Here is a 17271-nt window from a genome sequence, read left to right as displayed (position 1 = left end):
GCACTGACTATTAGTGCTGATCAGCCATGCTGCAGCTTTCACTTTGATTTAAGCTTCTCCGTCGCTGTCAGTGGCAGATTCATCCTTTACATTTTCTTCTTGGAACTTATTTCAGCCTCCTTCGAAATAAAAAAAATAATTGGGACGTATTGTCCGTCCGTCTTCTCCTGCTTATCCGGGTCACGGGGCAGCAGCCCAGCCACTTCCACTTCCTCCAGAGGAATCCCCAGGCAGACGGGAGATATGAACCCTCCATGGTGTCCTGGGCCGAACCCGACGGCCCTCTTCCAGGGGGACATGCCTGAAACACCTCTAACGGGAGGTGTCTGGGAGGCATCTGGGAGGCTTCCTCACTGGATGCCTCACCTCAGCTGACTCTGAAGAGTTGTAGTGGCTAACTCGTCAGCTACATCGCTGTAATAACCTGAGTGTTCACAGGTCACTGCATGAAGAACCTGGAAGCAAATACTCATAATAAGCTGTGCATGCCAAGGCTGCACAAATGAGGTGACTGCCTTAAAAAAAAAAAAAAAAAAAAAGACAAAGAACGAGTCACCAGAGGACACTGAGACAAAGCACGCTCAGGTGCTGCAGGGACACGGGTGAACACCTGAAGCAGCTTGTTACATAAATCATATCAAACACGCTGACAGTAAGTAGTAGATGCAGAAACGTGGTCTCTGATTTGCTGTCATTCAAGCATTCATCCTTTCAAACACACGCACACCCACTCTCCAGCAGCTGTATCTACTGACCTAGTGATATTTGAGATAGACTCCCACTCTTAAACAGAAAACATTAAAAATGAAACGGCAGATTCTGACTGATTTATCAGGTGTCTGTGCCGTCCCACATTTAAACTGTTCGATTCCTTTTGCTGTAGTCAGCCTCCCTCGCCCGTAGCATGTGACATCCTGTAGCATGTGCCGTGGCGCAGCGCTGCAGACTGTTTTTTGGCCAATGACGGCGTCTCCCCATATGCACACGAGACCGAACATGGCTGCAGGCTTCCCCCGTCCTCAAAATCCTTGCTCATTAACATTTCAAGAGGACAATTTGGTTTGAGAGGGAGAGTGCGGCGACGCAGTGTAAACCATTCCTGTTTCTCACACTGAAGCTGTGAAAATTGCAGAGATGATTCTAACATTTCACTGAAACAACGTTAAACAGATGATTTTGACACAAAGATCACTGCTTGTTTTCTGCAGAATTGAACCGTTTGATGCTCTAAAACTCTTTGCAGCCTTGAAGCTTCTTTGTCTGCGGTATCCAGGCAGCGGCAGTGTGTCTATTAGAGCAGTTATTTAACAAGTTTCCAGCTCTTTATCAGAACCGGGGGGACGTCTTTTCACAGACACAAACTGACATTTAAGCCGAGCACTATCAGCTCAGTACCAGAAGGTTAATTGCTCACGGTGCTGTCAGGTTGTGAGCCTCGCCGAATCCTCTGATCCGTGAAATGAAAGAAGCTGTCGTCATCCCGGTGACTTAAAAAAAAAAAAGAAAAAAAGATGCTGACTCACTTTCATCAGATTATTGTTCACTCCTCACAAACCCTGGTCATGTTTTGCTGACCTGTGGATGTGAAGCTGAAGTCAGTATTTGAGTTCCATTAATAATTTTTTGACTATCAGGTCTTTACGAACAGGATGCTGTGCGAGGCTGGAGCTGGTTGCTAGGTTGCGAGGTGCGGGATGTGCGCGTGTATGCTTGTAAGCATCTTTTTTTTCCTCGTGTTCATGTGCACGTCGATGCATTTCAGTCTCTGCCAGTGAAAAGAGACTGGTTTGGTTTGTTGTTTTTGCTTGTGAAGTGTCTCAAACGTGATGACGGCGGAGTGGGCAAATATGGTCTGACTGACGGGCGGCGATGCGGAAATGTAGGTTAATCTGGTCATATGGACACAGCCATCATCAGCAGCATCATAGCTCCTGGAGCGGAGGGAGAGGAGGTGATTGCAGGGAAGACGGGGGGAGGCAGTGGGGCGTTGGCTGAGCCGGGGAAGTGGCAGCGAGAGAGAAAACGGGGAAAGAATGGCCAAAGAGGCTTGGTGCATGATTATCAGAAGACACAGGGGGAAGGTGGACTACAGAGGGGATGCGGAAGCAAGAGATGAAGGAGGTCATCTGTGAAAGATGAGAGGACAGAGGACAAAAGAACAGAGGGAGTAGATTGACGCATGGGTTCTGAGGTGGTGCACCTTCTCCCCCCTCCCCTTCCCCTCTAACCCCTCGCGGCCCAGCTTCAAACGCTCCGTCTGCGTGACCACCTGATTGGCTGAGCGTCTCCATGGACACGGATGCGGCTCATTCAGTCACCGTGCTGCCTCTCCCCACCACCCCGCACCACACTTTCTTTAACCTGCTTTCCTCTAATTCAATTGCACAATCACATTACGTAACACTGTTGGAGGATGTAGCAGACACACTTTGAGGTGTGACTTTGCCTCATTCAACATCTGCGTTCGAGGAGATGGAATAATTTAACATTACTGCGGGGTTGATTTATGCATATGAAATCAGAACTATGTCTAGCAGTTTTCAAAGGTGGTAAAAATGTTAAAAGGATAACAAGATTGGAGAGAAACCAGGCGTCTGAAAAGAAGAAAAGATATCTCTGGCGAGCTGTCCAGCGGTACAGGTTGTGAAAGTAGAGCTTGAACTTTCCTCTAAAGCTGTCTACTTTCATCTTTACACAGTCACTTCCGTTTTCTTTCATTTGCCCAATTAACTTCAACTCCCCGAATGTCTTTAAGGGGAAACGCTTTTAAAGTGTTGTTTCATCACAGCTGCTTTATCACATACATGACTCAAATGCTACTTTTCCACTACCCCTAGAAATGTTCAAACCTAAATAAAATAAAATGATAATGGAAACGACTACATTTTGAAAGGCTTCTCAAAACATTTTTTCACTCTCATGAGGTGGTTTTTCAAACGTATCAATATAAAAGTGTATCACAAAAGTACAATGGAAACATTTTTTTTCGCATTTCGCCGTCACTGGAAATGACACAGGAGGTCATGTGACCTGTTCATTTGAAGTTTAAATAAATATCGCTTTTATTTTGCATAAAAAAAAATGTAATTAAAACTCAGCTTCCCCCTCTCTCTCTCTACGCCAGGGACGTCCCAATCACGTTCTTTCGCCCCCAGTCCAGTCTTAAATGTCCTAACGTTGGTCCCCTGTAGTTTCCTAAAGTGTTTCCTTGTCTTCGTTGTTTTCTCCTAGAGTCGACTGGTTTCAGTCCAATAAGTCTTTCTGTCAAAGTTAATGTAGTGTGTAGAGAGTAGCTCGTACCTCGGCTCCAGAAAACCTGTGTTCTCTACCTCAGAAATGTTCTGATCCAACGCCATAAACTCCCTAACCCTCTCCGGAAGAATTTTCTCCTTGACGCTGTCTCCAGGAAACCTCTCTGTCTTCTTTTAAATGCAGCGTGCAGTGTGTGTTGTTGTTATTTGGGTGCAGCCTTTGCTTGAGTCTGTTGTATTCTCTTTTGTAATTTTTGTTTTATTAAATCAAGTTGGTCGTATGATGATCTGAAACACGCACATTGTACAATTTACACATTTCTAATGCTTTATGCACAGTATAGGTTGTCAGATTAGTCATTCTGAATGTGGTGCAGCAAGGTGACAGAGCCCTGAACGCCTCGTCTGAGCTGCTGTAGCCAAGAGTGTGAGGAGCACGGCTGAGCAACTACCAATGATGGAAATGCTGCAGAGTGGGTTGCCATGTGCGCACCGATAGAAACCCCTCCCCCTCACGCTACTCTCATCACGGCAAGATACATTGGATGGAGACTCCCACCCACTCACCAGCGCCCCTGCTCCCTGAACTCTCCCTCCCTTCCCCTCTCAACACGAGAGAGACGCCTAGTGGACTGAATGTGCAGGTGCAGCGCTGCGCCCTCTCTTGCCCTCGTCCTGACCCATGCTTCTTTCAAATTATTTATGGTTTAATTCACAGCACACTGCCGGGCACAGTCGTTTTCTAGTGCCTGTACAAGCACACTGGGACGGGAGGCTGGGTAGACTGGAGTGAGGGAGAGGAGTCATGGAGTAGTATTCCCAGCATGGTGATAAATTTTTACAGTGAGCTCCATTGCAGCGTCGTCCCGTTGGGCTCCATTAGGAAGACAGTTCTCATCAGTTGTTTTGTTTATGCTGCGTGTGCCTCCACATTCTCCATTAGACCTCTGAGCTGAATTAACGAGACGTTTCCATGCTGGGTGTGCCCACACACTAGTGTCCAACCTGCATAATGCGCTCTGGCTACAGTGGTGCTACTGTACAGGCCCGGGGTCTGATGCTCATTCATCACTCCTGTGCAGATAGAAGAAAGCCATTCTGTATTCAGCAGCACATCTCTACCCTCCTCACTCCCGCCCTCTACCTCTCTCTCCATCCATCCCTGATTTACAACTCTCTCTCTCTCTCTCTGAGCTATGAGAGCGATCCACTACCACCCCCCCAGGTCCTTTCTATTTTTAATTACCTGTCATAGACCCCTGCACTGGATCCCCCTGTCCCCTCACTCTTTACCTCTACCTCACTCTCATTCATTTCAGCTGGGAATCTGCCCATGACAGTATGAGCAGATTCATAGACCGGCAATCATTGAGACTTCTTTCATAATTACTCTTCTTGAAAAATAAATAAATTACAGCTCAGAATTGTAGATTGCAAACTTAAATTCAACACGTTGAAATTAAATAACTGTTTCAAAAATGCAGCACAACAGTACAGAAACGAATGGGAAACGAATTTATTTAATAAAAAATAATAAGCGACAGCACTGATATATTTTTACCTTATACAGTCAGTACACTTCTTCTTTTATTTAATTCAGCACCACAGAGCTGGAGAATTGTTCCATTCCTGATATGAAAATGTTCAGTTTTATAGAGCAGACTTTCCTATGGCTGAGTCTTACTTTTCTGTTTTACTGTTTATTAGTAATTGCATTAAAGCATTTCTTGACAGGTTTATTTTTAGCTGTACAAACTCTTCACCTGCATCAGCCACAGCCGTGGCCTCTGGCTGCATGAGGCACCAGTGTTTTCAGCTTGTCCCTGAGTCCTGTTCTTACGAAGGCAAAGTTTCTGGAACAACTTCAAGGACATTCTTGATTTGGCTCAAACGATCGCCTGGACTCCATGAGCTAGTCTGGCATAGTCACTTAATTCTTGTCAGAATATTAGTCTATTAATGTCTGTTAATCATGAGGCGCATTTTAACTGATACAGGAAACAAAATACCTCTGCATCAGTACCTCAGTACCTCTTTTTAGTTGTAAACGAATTCAACTCCACAGCGTTCAGATGACGTTGCTGTTACCTTCTGTCCACAACAAAAAATAATGTGATGGGCCCAGCAGATCATTGCTGCAGCATAGAGACTCCAGATCGTGTTCCCACCAGAAAAGATGGTCAAAGGTCACTGATCTCACAAGACCTTTAACTCAGATATTCAATACACTAATCATGACAAAAGACATGGATGTAAACTGCAACTGGAAAAGAGTAGCTCTGCTTCAAAGTTAAATTAGAGAATTCATTATAAAGATGATGTGGTGGACTGAATGAATATACTGAAAGGGCAAAAAGAAATGCCTGATTTACTCTCTGCAGCCTGCACGTCAGCAGATTAATTATTATTATATATATATAATATAATTATTATTAATTATTATATCATCTGTACCACTCAAAGGTTAAAACTTTTTAAATAAATTGATGCGTATAACCAAAATTGACATCGACTCTCTGTAAAGATCGTTTCAAAGATAAAAAACCTGGTGTCATAACGTTGAAAGAGCTTCAGTGCATTACAACATGCATTGCAAAATGTTAGGGGGAACTTCACAGTACGGTTATTTTAACACCTTTCTCTGCAGATGAATGAAGTAACAAATATATACACACACACATACCTACATATATATACATCTATTTTTATTCCTCACTACATCCTCTTCTATCAGTCTGCAGAATTTTTTGAATCCATTGTTGCCTTTTAGGTCGCCTAGCAGATATTTGTTGGGGTGAAATATGAGTGCTGGGCTGTAGTGGTGATCAGTGGTATCACCTGTCCACACACACCCACACAGTCTCGCGGCTCAGGTCAGGTTAAATATAGAGAGCCCAAAAGTCAGAACCGCCAGTTTTGTCTGTCGGTCTGTCTGTATGTCTGTCCGTCAGTCACCACACAGTTTGACACAAACGCACAGAAACGCTCTGATACGGGAAGCTGAGACTTCTTCAATACCGCTTCCTGTTGTGTCAGACAGCTTTGTGTACTATAGTGTCTGTTTTCGTGTGTGTGTGTGTGTGTGTGTGAGAGGTAGAAAGATCCTGTTCCCCTCTGCCTCCTGTCACAGTCCGCTCTCAGATTTCCTCCTAATTCTACTGGAACGTGGCAGACAGAAAGAGGTGGTTTTTTGAGCGTGTGTGGGCGCTCAGTTTGGGGGGGGAGGTGGTGTGACATGAAACCACAACAGCGATCGTCCTGTGTCACTTGATGGCCGCCGTGCATCGCCATGCGTCGAGCGTTCAGTGTGTTCAGGGGCTACAGGAGAGCCGGGGAGGATGACGACGAGGTGTTTGTGAGCAGCCCTGCAAACAAGGTGACGTACATGACGCGATGGACAGTACGTGAACTCTACTGGTCGGAAAATTCTGATATTTTGACCGCGCACGGCATTTTTAGGTTAATATAGACCAGCACAGGTGGACTTCATGTCCCCGAAAACTCATCCTCTTGCAGCCCTCTCCTGTTTTGTTCTATTTAAACTGTTTGGGTAACATTAACAAGTTTCTAACAAAAACTTCGCCAGGCCATAATTAGCAGATGTCCTGTGACTGCCAGAGAAACGCTTCAAGTTGAGTTCAATGAAACATTTAAAAGGAGCCTCTGCTGAGATTCCAGGCATGTGTTAGAGTTCTAAGTCAGCATATGGTGCATCTCCCTGTATTAGAGGCGCCCAGTTCACTATAAGAGAACAAATGTTGTCTCTTATCTTTTTTAATTTTGGTTTAGTTTCAAGTTTTTATTTTTTATTTCAACTCAACTCAATTTCTTTTAATAGAAATGCTTCAGCCTCACTGTTTTCAGTTGGCTTTGGTTCAGATAATAACCCCAGAGAGCACTGACATGGGTTTTTAGACTATGGTTGTTAAGTAACACAAATATGTGAAGACTAAATTTTGTGTGTGATTATTTTAAATGTCACTATTCATCTGTGAATGCACCGATGTTTGCCGAGTTGGAAAAGTTTATTGCGCATTTCAACACAGTTGCAGCACTAAAACCCTCATGTTAGCATCTTTGTGCTCATTAGCAACTGTTAGCATGTTGGCATACTAAAGTAAGTGCAACTGATGCTAACAGGAATGCCATTAGTTGTGGATAAAGTGAGATTTCAAACGCTCAGCTTGAAGAAACAGTGAGGGAGCTTTGTGATGTCTTGTGATCATGAGTGTTGGATCTAGTGGTTCTTGCAGCTTGGCTATGCTAAGTACAACCTTTACACTTTGCAAGCCTCTGCTGCTTTAGTTTTCCACATTCTTTATAAATACAGTAACCCAGTAATTTCATGGTGCTGCAAGACAAAATAGCCAAAAGCACCTTTTTAAGGCACTTTTTAAGGCCTCCCTTTAAAAGGCGTCATGATTAATAAGAGACTCAATGACTGTGTGGTATGCATATCAACAGTGGACCTGTGTTTCTCCGAGCAGTAATGAGCTGTGTGCTCCCTCCACTCTGTCAGAGATGATTGTTAAATTACTCTCCCCGAAAGCAGAGACGGCTGAAAACTGTTTTCGTTGAACTTGTGTTAAAATGGACGTAAAAGCACGTTAATTACTTCTCCACAAATTGCGGTGGGTTTGTCCCGGGCGCAGTGGAATCTAAATGGACTTGACCCCAGCCTCACTCTCAAACCACGCTCAATCATCTGCATTTAGACTACATCGTTACTGCATAATTCCCTAAAATAAAAAAAATAAATAAATGAAAGCTGCCGCTCGTTGTGTCCGGATGAGTTTGAAGCCAGGTTCAGTCGAGGCCACCCCCGTCTCTCTGTGGTTTGCCTCGTTGCCCGTGCCTCTCACGGTGCCTTGGCCCGTTTTGGAGAAGCAGCAGGGTGAGCCTAACTGAAACCAGCAGGAGGCCACCGGACCCTTTGCTCTGCTCCGGCATGTGTGCAGCATATTAAATAATAATTTATGTGAAAAATATTCCTGTTATTCCAAGACCAGCAGGAAGTCCCATCTGTGTCCTAACTGAAGCGTGTTTCCCTCCACATTCCTCACCTGTAACACGCAGAGGAGAGAGGTGTGGTGCTGGCACAGCCTCTGATATTTAATTATTTATATATATATATGCTCTATGCTGATTCTTGGCATTAATCTCGGTATCAGCTGCGTTTCAAAACCCTCAGATATTTTTCAGAGCATGCAGAACATTCAATTCTCTGGGCAGTAGCCATGGAAACGTAGCTTTCTGCTTTTTTTTTTTCTGTGCAGTGACCTTCAGATGCTGCCAAATTTCAGAAGACCACCGTGAAAATGGTCTTTGATGTGTCTCCACACTGACTCTGCAGGGCTGCATAGTTTTGATCTGATAAGTTGTTACTTGAAAAAGAAAGTGAAACTACGCGTCCAGCTGCTGCATGTTTAGTAATCAGAAACCCTCTCATTGTCCTCTCGCACCTTATCAAAACTCTGCATCGACCATTTTGGTAGCAGTCATTCTGCATCTTATCTCTTTTTTTCTACTTCCTCTTGTCTTTCCTGTGCGACATGCATATGTTGAGCTTGTTTCCCCATCTTTTTTATATTTTCACCAACTTGTGGTTGCGCCATTTTAAGCAATGTTTATTGCTGTATGGTTGCTATGGTGCTGGCTCTGCGCAGGTTTAAAGTGCATTCACGATGTACGAGGCATTATGTGGCCGAGCCTTTTCATAGAAGAACTGACTGGGACTTCAGGGCGGACTCCCACAACCTCTCTTTTAGTTCTCACTGTGATCGGCCTCCTGCGGTATCACAACTGAAATCAAATCACCAATGATTTTTTCTATTTTTAATGTTGTATCTTGTATCTTTTAGATGCATAACAGTAGCGCTTTATTTTCATATGTCTCTGAGCCTACAAGAGATAAATTGATTGCACAATTGAAGAGTCTGTCTGAGGTTCTTGGTGGTTGCTTCCTGCAGTCCAAATCGGACCAATATGGTGTCTGCAAACCACATGCAGAATCTGATTTGATCAGCAGCTGCATCCTGCCATGCAGACTGTTCCCCTGCCTTCCCCACGTCATTTTCAGTCTCTGACATAAGGGAAGTTGGGAAGTTTTATCCACATGCAGCTTCACACATTTGTAATGTTAACTTTGCTGCACGCAAACACCTCAGCTGGTCACATTCCTGCTTTCTGTGCCAATGCATACTTGGACCTCAGCAGACACTGGGGTGCTTTTAATGGAATTCCTGTAATATTACTGAATTTCCTGAAGAAAGTCAGGGCACTGGTAATGTTGGAGTGAAAGCTGCAGCTGCAGGACAGGAGAAAGCGGAATATGCATGGATGAATATATCAGTTTTTCATGTGTCTCCCACAGACAACGTCGCCCACAGGTCAGGGCCGGTCCGACTCGCCCGTCTACACCAACCTCCAGGAGCTGAAGATCTCTCAGTCCAGCCTGCCACCCGTCCCCTCAGGCTCCCCGCTTCACATCCTCGGCGACTGGGAGACCCACAAAGACCTGAGCGGCAGACATTTCTACTACAACAGGGCCTCCGGGGAGCGCACCTGGAAGCCGCCACGCACCAGGGACACCACCAGCAGCAGCACCAGCAGTATCCGAGGAGACAGCCAGGGCACAGCGGAGAGCGAGGTAAGGGATGTCCACTACTGTCCCCCCAGAGAGCATGACTTCTGTTTATAGCCCTAAACATCAGCATCAGACCGGCCCTATGTGAGGAGAGGTCTGTTCTAAGACAGACTTTACAAATAAAGGTGCATGTTAACTACACAGGCTGTGGTGAAGGTGCGGTGGACCTCAAGGAAGGAAAACAAGTGTGCTTTTGATATGGGGAAGTTGTGGTTTCCAGTCATATTGTCATTTCCTGCCTGACTATCCAACAGTGCCCCCGTGTGGTGCTTTCAGATATTGCTCTGTAATAGAGATCCTGATTAATTTGGCTCCACTCAGCAGTGAGAGAGCAGTTAGACCCACTTTTTTCACCTGTGATTTCAAATTGCATTTAAGGTATTTAATGTATTTAATTTAATTAAGCTAAACCTTACAATTTACTGAATATTACTTTACTGAATAGTAAGTTACATGTGATTGGCTGCACTGTGCTCAGTCAGTAAGCGCTTGGAGAACCCATGGTTGAGGAGAGAGACTTGAAAAGAAGAAAAAAAGAAGACAATTAGTTTCCAGTTGTTCATGTCAGCTCATATTACTAGTGTATCGTTTGAGATGGCTTAAGGAAGGCTAGTAAGATACAATATTAGTGCAATATAAGTTAGAGTGTTTGAGACTAAATAAGCAAACATAGATTTCGATATTTGAATCATTGTTAAAGTTTACTATGGTGCAAAATGACAAATATTTTCAATTCAGTTATTTAAGGACCTGAATAACTGTAAATTCTTAAGGCTCTTCATTTTTTGGGTATTTTGTAATTTATCCTCATAAATAGAAGATACATATCGTGCCTACATCAGTATGTTAAACATGATAGGCAGCTGGTTAGCTTAGCATAAAGCTAAAGCTAGCTTATTTAGTTTCTATGTCTCTCTTACAACCTATGACTCTGTGTCTAGTTCATTTCATTTAGCAGGATCAGATTAGCTATTTGCAGTCCTTTTGTGCTAAGCTAGGTTAACAAGCTAAAAGCCACAGCTTCATATTTAGCATGTAGAGATTGTATGTACTTTTGGCTTAATAGCTCATTTAAACTTTGTATCTAACTATTATGGTAGTGCATGGTACTTTAAAAATGAAAAGTTTTTAATTGTGAAATCTTAATCTGTATTTCAGCTAGAAGATATAGTTACAAAATAAGGATAACTTCTGACTTAATATGGAACTAATGAAGTAAACTAAAGGTCCATGTCCCTGTTGTCCTGACTGCTAAGTGTTTCTTTGAGTCATAACGTCTTGCTGTGTATTCTTAGTTCTGTATATTCTGTCTTCCACCTCCACAGCCACTGTCCTCAGAGGAAAACTGCCACAGCACTCACTCCAGTCAGTCCGACAGCCAGTATGGATCGCCCCCTAGAGGCTGGTCTGAGGAGCTGGACGAACACGGGCACACCCTCTACGTGTCTGAATATACCCAGGAGAAGGTGGAAGCTCTTTCTTTCTCCCCCTGCCTAAACCCTGCCACATCAATCTGAGAGTCACAACCGTTAGTGGCTCTGAGTCACAAACTCATTTTAATTTTTGTTTGTATTCACAGTGGATCAAACATGTGGATGAACAAGGCCGACCCTACTACTACAGCGCTGATGGATCCAGGTCAGAGTGGGAACTGCCCAAGGTGAGATGTCCCTGTAAACATCAGCTGATCCTAATCTTTGTCTTTAATGTTTCATCAGTCAAACAGTCTCCATCTCATGAATGTATTAAAAATAAGGAACATGTTACTTTAAATAAACAAAAGGATCTGCTTATAGATATTTCAGGTCAGTATATCTAAGCCTCAAAGAACCTATGTACAACTAAAAACTAGTGTTTATAGACTGAAAACAAGTAGATTTGTGTTGATACAAGGACAATATTTAGGATTTACTCTCTAATAATGGAGGAAAACTAGCTAAACTTCAGTATAGCACAGTGCTCACTCACTTTAACTTGCTAACGGTTGAACAGTTAGTGAACAGTAATAATTGTGACTTTAAGTACTATGATCATTATATTCTGGACTGTATTTAATCTATGGAGAATCCATTTTTTTTCACTTGTTTCACTGTTCATCTAGAACCTATAGAGTTGTGCAAGTTCTCATTTTAAAATTCACCTGAACTAAGAACCAAGAAGTTAATCTCATAACAGTTTATAAATGCTGATTAAGATCATCCAGGGATGGAACGCTTAAAGAGTCAAAAGCTCTAACACAAAGGTGAAATACGCAGTGGTAATACTTAAGGTATTTAATCTTCACGTACTGCATTGAGCCTGTAACTCACTTTAATTAAGTTTCTCCTCCTCCTCTTCTTCATCATGGCGTGTTTTCTTAAGACCTGTGCTGTTGCTGTAAGTGGATGAATGTCGGAGGCACTCACAGAGGAGCCATGTTTGCGCTGAACTCTGGCTGACTGCCTATTAGCTGCTCTTTACCCCATAATCTGGAGGCGTTAGTGCAGATCAGAATAGACCGGCTCCATTCTCAGAAGGAACAAACAGACACGGACATGTTAGGTGGACTGTAGAAAACAATGCCTGCGGAGTGAGCAAAGGTCCAATGGTTCTGTGGAAAGTTAAAGGAGAGGTAGGAGGCTCTCTGAAGGCTCTGCTGGAATAATCTCTGTAGACTGTGACCTTCAAATCTGCTGTCTCTCTCTTTTTCTCTTCAGTACAATATCTCCCCTCAGTCTGGTGAGGTTCCTAAGAGTCGCAGTCTGGAGAGGAAGCAGCAGGATCCCATCGTCCTGACCAAGTGGAGGCACAGCACCTACGTCTTAGACCTTAACGACAAGGTAAGGAGGATCCCAGCGGAGAACTTTTATATCTGATGACTGTGGACGATGGAAACGAGCGCTCTCTGTTTTCTCCGGTGTTTTATTTTTATAAAGGCTGGGAATTATACACTGATCAGGCATAACATTATGACCACCTTCCTAATATTGTGTAGGTCTCCCTTGTGAACAGTTGTGACTCATCAGAGAATGGACATTGGTCTTCTGAGGGTGTCCTGTGGTGTCTGGAAACAGTGTTTCTTTGGGTGGTCATATTTTTCTGGCTGATCGGTTTCTAAAAGTCTAAATACTCTTTAAAGGTCCAGAACACCAACACCAGGACCTCTCAGCACGACTCCTACCTTAAATACGTGTGTAATTGGTTTGTGTTAGTCAATAGTTCCTGAGCTTTTCTTGGCACATTCAATTTATGTGACTCACAAACAGAAAAAGTCTGGGTAAGCCGAAGCAGCGGAGACTGGAACGTCCTAGACAGTCACTCCAAAAAACACTTGCTCCTACACTCCCCACGATGCAACGGGTCACTCCTCCTCGTTAAACCCTTCCAACCATATGCAGCCAACCAGGTGTTGTTAAGTTATTTTTTCAAGGGTTACTTTAGTAGTTTTATTTGTTTTATCTTGACCTGTTCATCTCTGTGTTGTCACATGCTCCCTATATTTTTCCAAAAAGACTACTTTATTTATACCTCATTTGCCCAATTTCACATTATTATGAAAAACATAGCTTTATTTTTATTTTGTGCATTTTTCCAGGAGGGAGCTGATTTATTTGTTCTGTTCTATTGCTGTTAACTTGCTGTATATAGTTTAATTAAAAGAAAAGCTAGGACATGTTGATCATCGTTTGACATCAGACATCAGTGAGCAAGAACTCAAAATAAAAAAACGACAAGAAAAAGGTATTGAAATGATGGATATATTACTTAAAATATTCCAAATAAATCCACTATCTCCAAACTAGCATCTTTAGACAAAAACAAGTAGATTTGTATTGCTACAAGCTAATTATTATTATTATTATTATTATTATTATTATGGTTATTATTAAGAATTAATATATTATAATGTGGAAACTTGTTAAATCCAATGTAAATCTTCTTTAAATAAGGCTATATGTTATATAAACTTACATTTTTTATCAAGTATTTGTCAAGATACAAAGGAAAGGTCAAAAGAACAAGCTAACTTTGCCTTAATGTTAGTTATTTCATCTCTGCTAGATTTCAGTTTCTGCTGTAAATATTCAGATATTCTCACATTTTAGGGTTTAAAACCTACGTCAGAGTCTAACTCTGGCGGTTTTATTGCAGCTCTCCTTCAAACTCCGACGGTTTTCTTCTGACCCGCGCAAGAAGAGATTGCGTCTCTCTCTTTACCGTGATAAAGTTGGTACCGCCCAGAACCATTCCTCTTATGACACCTTTTTTTTTCCCCCTAATCAAGATCCGTTCTGATTAATGTCCACGTGTCCTGTAGCCAGAGTCAGTCAGGATAGGAGTTCAACCAATCAAAGAAGTCTGATTATTTTCTGTCTTATTGTTGTTGAAGCGAGTTTTATCATCAATCCTCTAAATCACTGTGAATTAACACACATTATACTCAAATCCCATCTTTGTGTTTTGATGATCTGACTCCATGCTAACTCGGTCTTGTGATTCCTTTTAATCCATTTTCTCCTCCTCCTCACTAACTTCAGACTGACTTTCTCCTGCCTTCTAGTCGTAGTTATCAGCCTCTCATCATGTTGTGCCTCTTGTCGGTAGGAGAGTGCTCCGGCGCCCAAGCTGAGCTCTCCAGATTCTGACTCCTGTCCCTCATCTCCTAAGCACCCCTCAACCGTTAGTATTCCAGCTTGCAGCACTGCACACTGCCACTGCACTCCATCCTCCTGCATCCACAAATACACCACTGTAACCTCATCTGTTGCATGCCCACATCTAACTGCATCAAACCTAACAACATGCCACAATCCGCTTCCACAAGAAAGAAGTAGCACAGTTTCAACATTTTACAGTGTCATTATGGCGCCATCTGCTGGTGATATTGGACATGACATCAGGCTACACAGCAGCTTTTAGTCTCATTTGCTTGTCGGCCTTCAGTGTGTTTAATGTTTAATTTTAAGCTGCGTCAGGTTTTTTATTTGCCACTGTTTGTCTCTCTCCATCTCCCCGTCCCTCCTCAGCCTTCAGAGAAGTGTGGAGTCCTCAATGTCACCAAAATCACAGAGAATGGAAAGAAAGTCAGGTTGGTTTTTATTTCATTTGTAAAATTGTGTTTCACATTATAGAGTTAACTCTCACACAGAGATCGTCTGTAACGTGTTTTATTTTGACCGACAGGAAGAACTGGACCTCGTCGTGGACCGTGCTGCAGGGCTCCTCTCTGCTCTTTGCCAAGGGTCAGGGGGGCAGCACCAGCTGGGTATGTACCCCCGTCCGCCCCACGGGCCTCATGCTCCTACACAGTGTCTGGGTTCTGTTCATCTCTGTGATATTTCTCTCTTTATTTCTGCATAGTCGCCCGTCTTTATGTCTTCACGCCACCTGTGCTGTGAAGTTTGTCATCCTCTGTTTTATTTCTCCTCTCCTCGAAGTCGTACTACCGCAGCGGCTCTATCCCCGAGCTGCTCCTCACTCTTCTTAGCAGCTGGAAGCGCTCAGTCAAGCCCCATCCTGCTGTCTCCTATGTGAACTGTAGGCCTGTGCAGGCTGCCGCTGTATGTCCCCCCTCCTCACCCATCTCTCTCTGCATGTGTTGCTGCTCCCGCCCGTCTTAACTCTCTTATTCACCCCTGTGTTTTGGACTGACCCAGAGACTGACTGATGTGTTTGTCAAGCTTGATTCTGACGGAAAATTACCTCTGGAGATAGTGGGATTTGGACAGATGGATGAAATGAGGCCTTCAAAGCAAAAATGTACTGTTTTCTTGAATTCCCTAGAGATCAAAAGAAGTTAAAGCTCTGTTAGAGCAAATGTCTTATTCCTAAGAGTGATGTTTTTGATAATAAGATGAGATATTGCTTCGTTTATCCCTCAGTTTGAGCTCTGAAACACAATCAGACTTCACTGGGCCTCATACAAGAAGCACGAGTTCAAACAGTTGAAACACTGAGGGAGGGACACTTTAACTATTAAATATGTTTCACAAATGCCTTATTTAATATAGAGTAGAGGAGGGACATGCAAAAACCCAAATGATTCGAGTCATGGCTGCAGATTTAAAGACGAGAAATGAAGTCTAACTTTACTGGTGTGGTTTTTGCATCAGTAGCTGCCTCTAGTAATTCATGTGGAGCGTGTGACATGTCAGTTAGAAATGTATAACCCTTCACACCCACAGTGTTAAGTTCAATTAATAGATAAATAAAATAAATTAATTTCAGTCAGGGCATCAAATTTGCAACGACACATTTTTAATCAGACTTTATGGAATTTTACTTATAAAATGAACAACACTTGCAAACAAAACAACTGCATCTTCAAGGACGTTGTCTTTAGGTTTTAGGTATTTAACTGTATTTGGCACCAAATTACATTAAAATGCAAAACTATCATTTGTTGTTTGAATTGTACAAATGGACCAAAGCCTGAAGGTTGTGATTATTAAACCGCTCATGACATTATTAACACGGAGTAATAGTGTTGTTCTTGTAACACGGTACTAATGATGTGTGTGTATAAAACAGGTTCAAAGTTAATTGATTAATTCCAGGAAGTGAAACTTACATTCCTCATCCCCTCGTCTACTATTCTAGAGGATTGTTGTCTGTGCTCTTAAACTTTGTGGAACATCAGGCACAAATTTGCATCCCAGAAACTTTTATTGCTCTTGGGAGTCAAATTCATTGTCTGATTTCTGGTTTTTAATGTGACTGCATCCTCTGATTCACTCACAAATGCCCATTCCATCATATTTGTCAGACCCTGACTCTCTATTTCTCCCCCTCTCTCTCCTTCTCTCTCCCTCTCTCTCTCTCTCACTATGTATCTCCACCCTTGCTTCCAGAAGTTTGGCAGCACTCAGTCGAAGCCTGAGTTCACCGTAGATCTGCGCGGGGGTTCGGTGGACTGGGCCTCCAAGGACAAGTCGAGCAAAAAGCACGTCATCGAGGTACCTGACAGGCCGCCGAGCGTCAGCGAGCGATTTTGGGTTCAAAAAGCCTCAGAATATAGTGTGCAGCTTTGACGTTTTGATGTTTTTCTTCCAGCTGAAGACGCGTCAGGGCACAGAGCTGCTGATCCAGTCAGAGATCGACAGCGTCATCAATGACTGGTACCGGGCCCTCACTGAGGCCATCAACACTCACGTGAGCATTTATAGTCATTACACCACTTAAGTTTAATTTCTTCAGATTTAAATTAGATCTTTTATCTTTAAATTAGCCTCTGTGGGATTACATATGGATCTGACTTAACTGTGATTCCATACGTGTCTCCTCTTGTCCGGGCGTGGGAGTCGGATGAGGCCATTGAGGAGGACATGCCTGAGTCTCCAGGAGCTGAGAAACAGGACAAGGAGAAGGACCACCGAGACTCCAAGAAGAACAGAG

At 43.1% G+C, this 17271-nt stretch overlaps 1 protein-coding gene across 10 annotated transcripts in view; it reads left to right on the top strand.

The window, feature by feature from the left end:
• The window catches only part of arhgap12b (Rho GTPase activating protein 12b), a 53006-nt gene that overhangs the window by 30417 nt on the left and 5318 nt on the right, over positions 1 to 17271 (top strand). For 2 of the 10 annotated variants that reach the window (XM_047568219.1, XM_047568220.1), the window contains exons 3-14: positions 9625 to 9900; positions 11223 to 11363; positions 11477 to 11557; positions 12594 to 12716; positions 14029 to 14103; positions 14482 to 14556; positions 14904 to 14965; positions 15061 to 15142; positions 15315 to 15437; positions 16728 to 16832; positions 16930 to 17028; positions 17169 to 17271. In XM_047568219.1, coding sequence (XP_047424175.1) covers positions 9625 to 9900; positions 11223 to 11363; positions 11477 to 11557; positions 12594 to 12716; positions 14029 to 14103; positions 14482 to 14556; positions 14904 to 14965; positions 15061 to 15142; positions 15315 to 15437; positions 16728 to 16832; positions 16930 to 17028; positions 17169 to 17271 — 1345 coding nt within the window. The remainder of the gene's footprint in view (positions 1 to 9624; positions 9901 to 11222; positions 11364 to 11476; positions 11558 to 12593; positions 12717 to 14028; positions 14104 to 14481; positions 14557 to 14903; positions 14966 to 15060; positions 15143 to 15314; positions 15438 to 16727; positions 16833 to 16929; positions 17029 to 17168) is intronic. The other 8 variants (XM_047568221.1, XM_047568223.1, XM_047568222.1 and 5 more) reach the window with 8 other exon arrangements.

This window comes from Mugil cephalus, chromosome 18 (genome assembly GCF_022458985.1).
Source record: "Mugil cephalus isolate CIBA_MC_2020 chromosome 18, CIBA_Mcephalus_1.1, whole genome shotgun sequence".
Classification (NCBI taxonomy): Eukaryota; Metazoa; Chordata; class Actinopteri; order Mugiliformes; family Mugilidae; genus Mugil; species Mugil cephalus.
The sequence above is the reverse complement of the archived record's forward strand: the minus strand, read 5'-3'. Positions and strand labels throughout refer to the sequence as shown.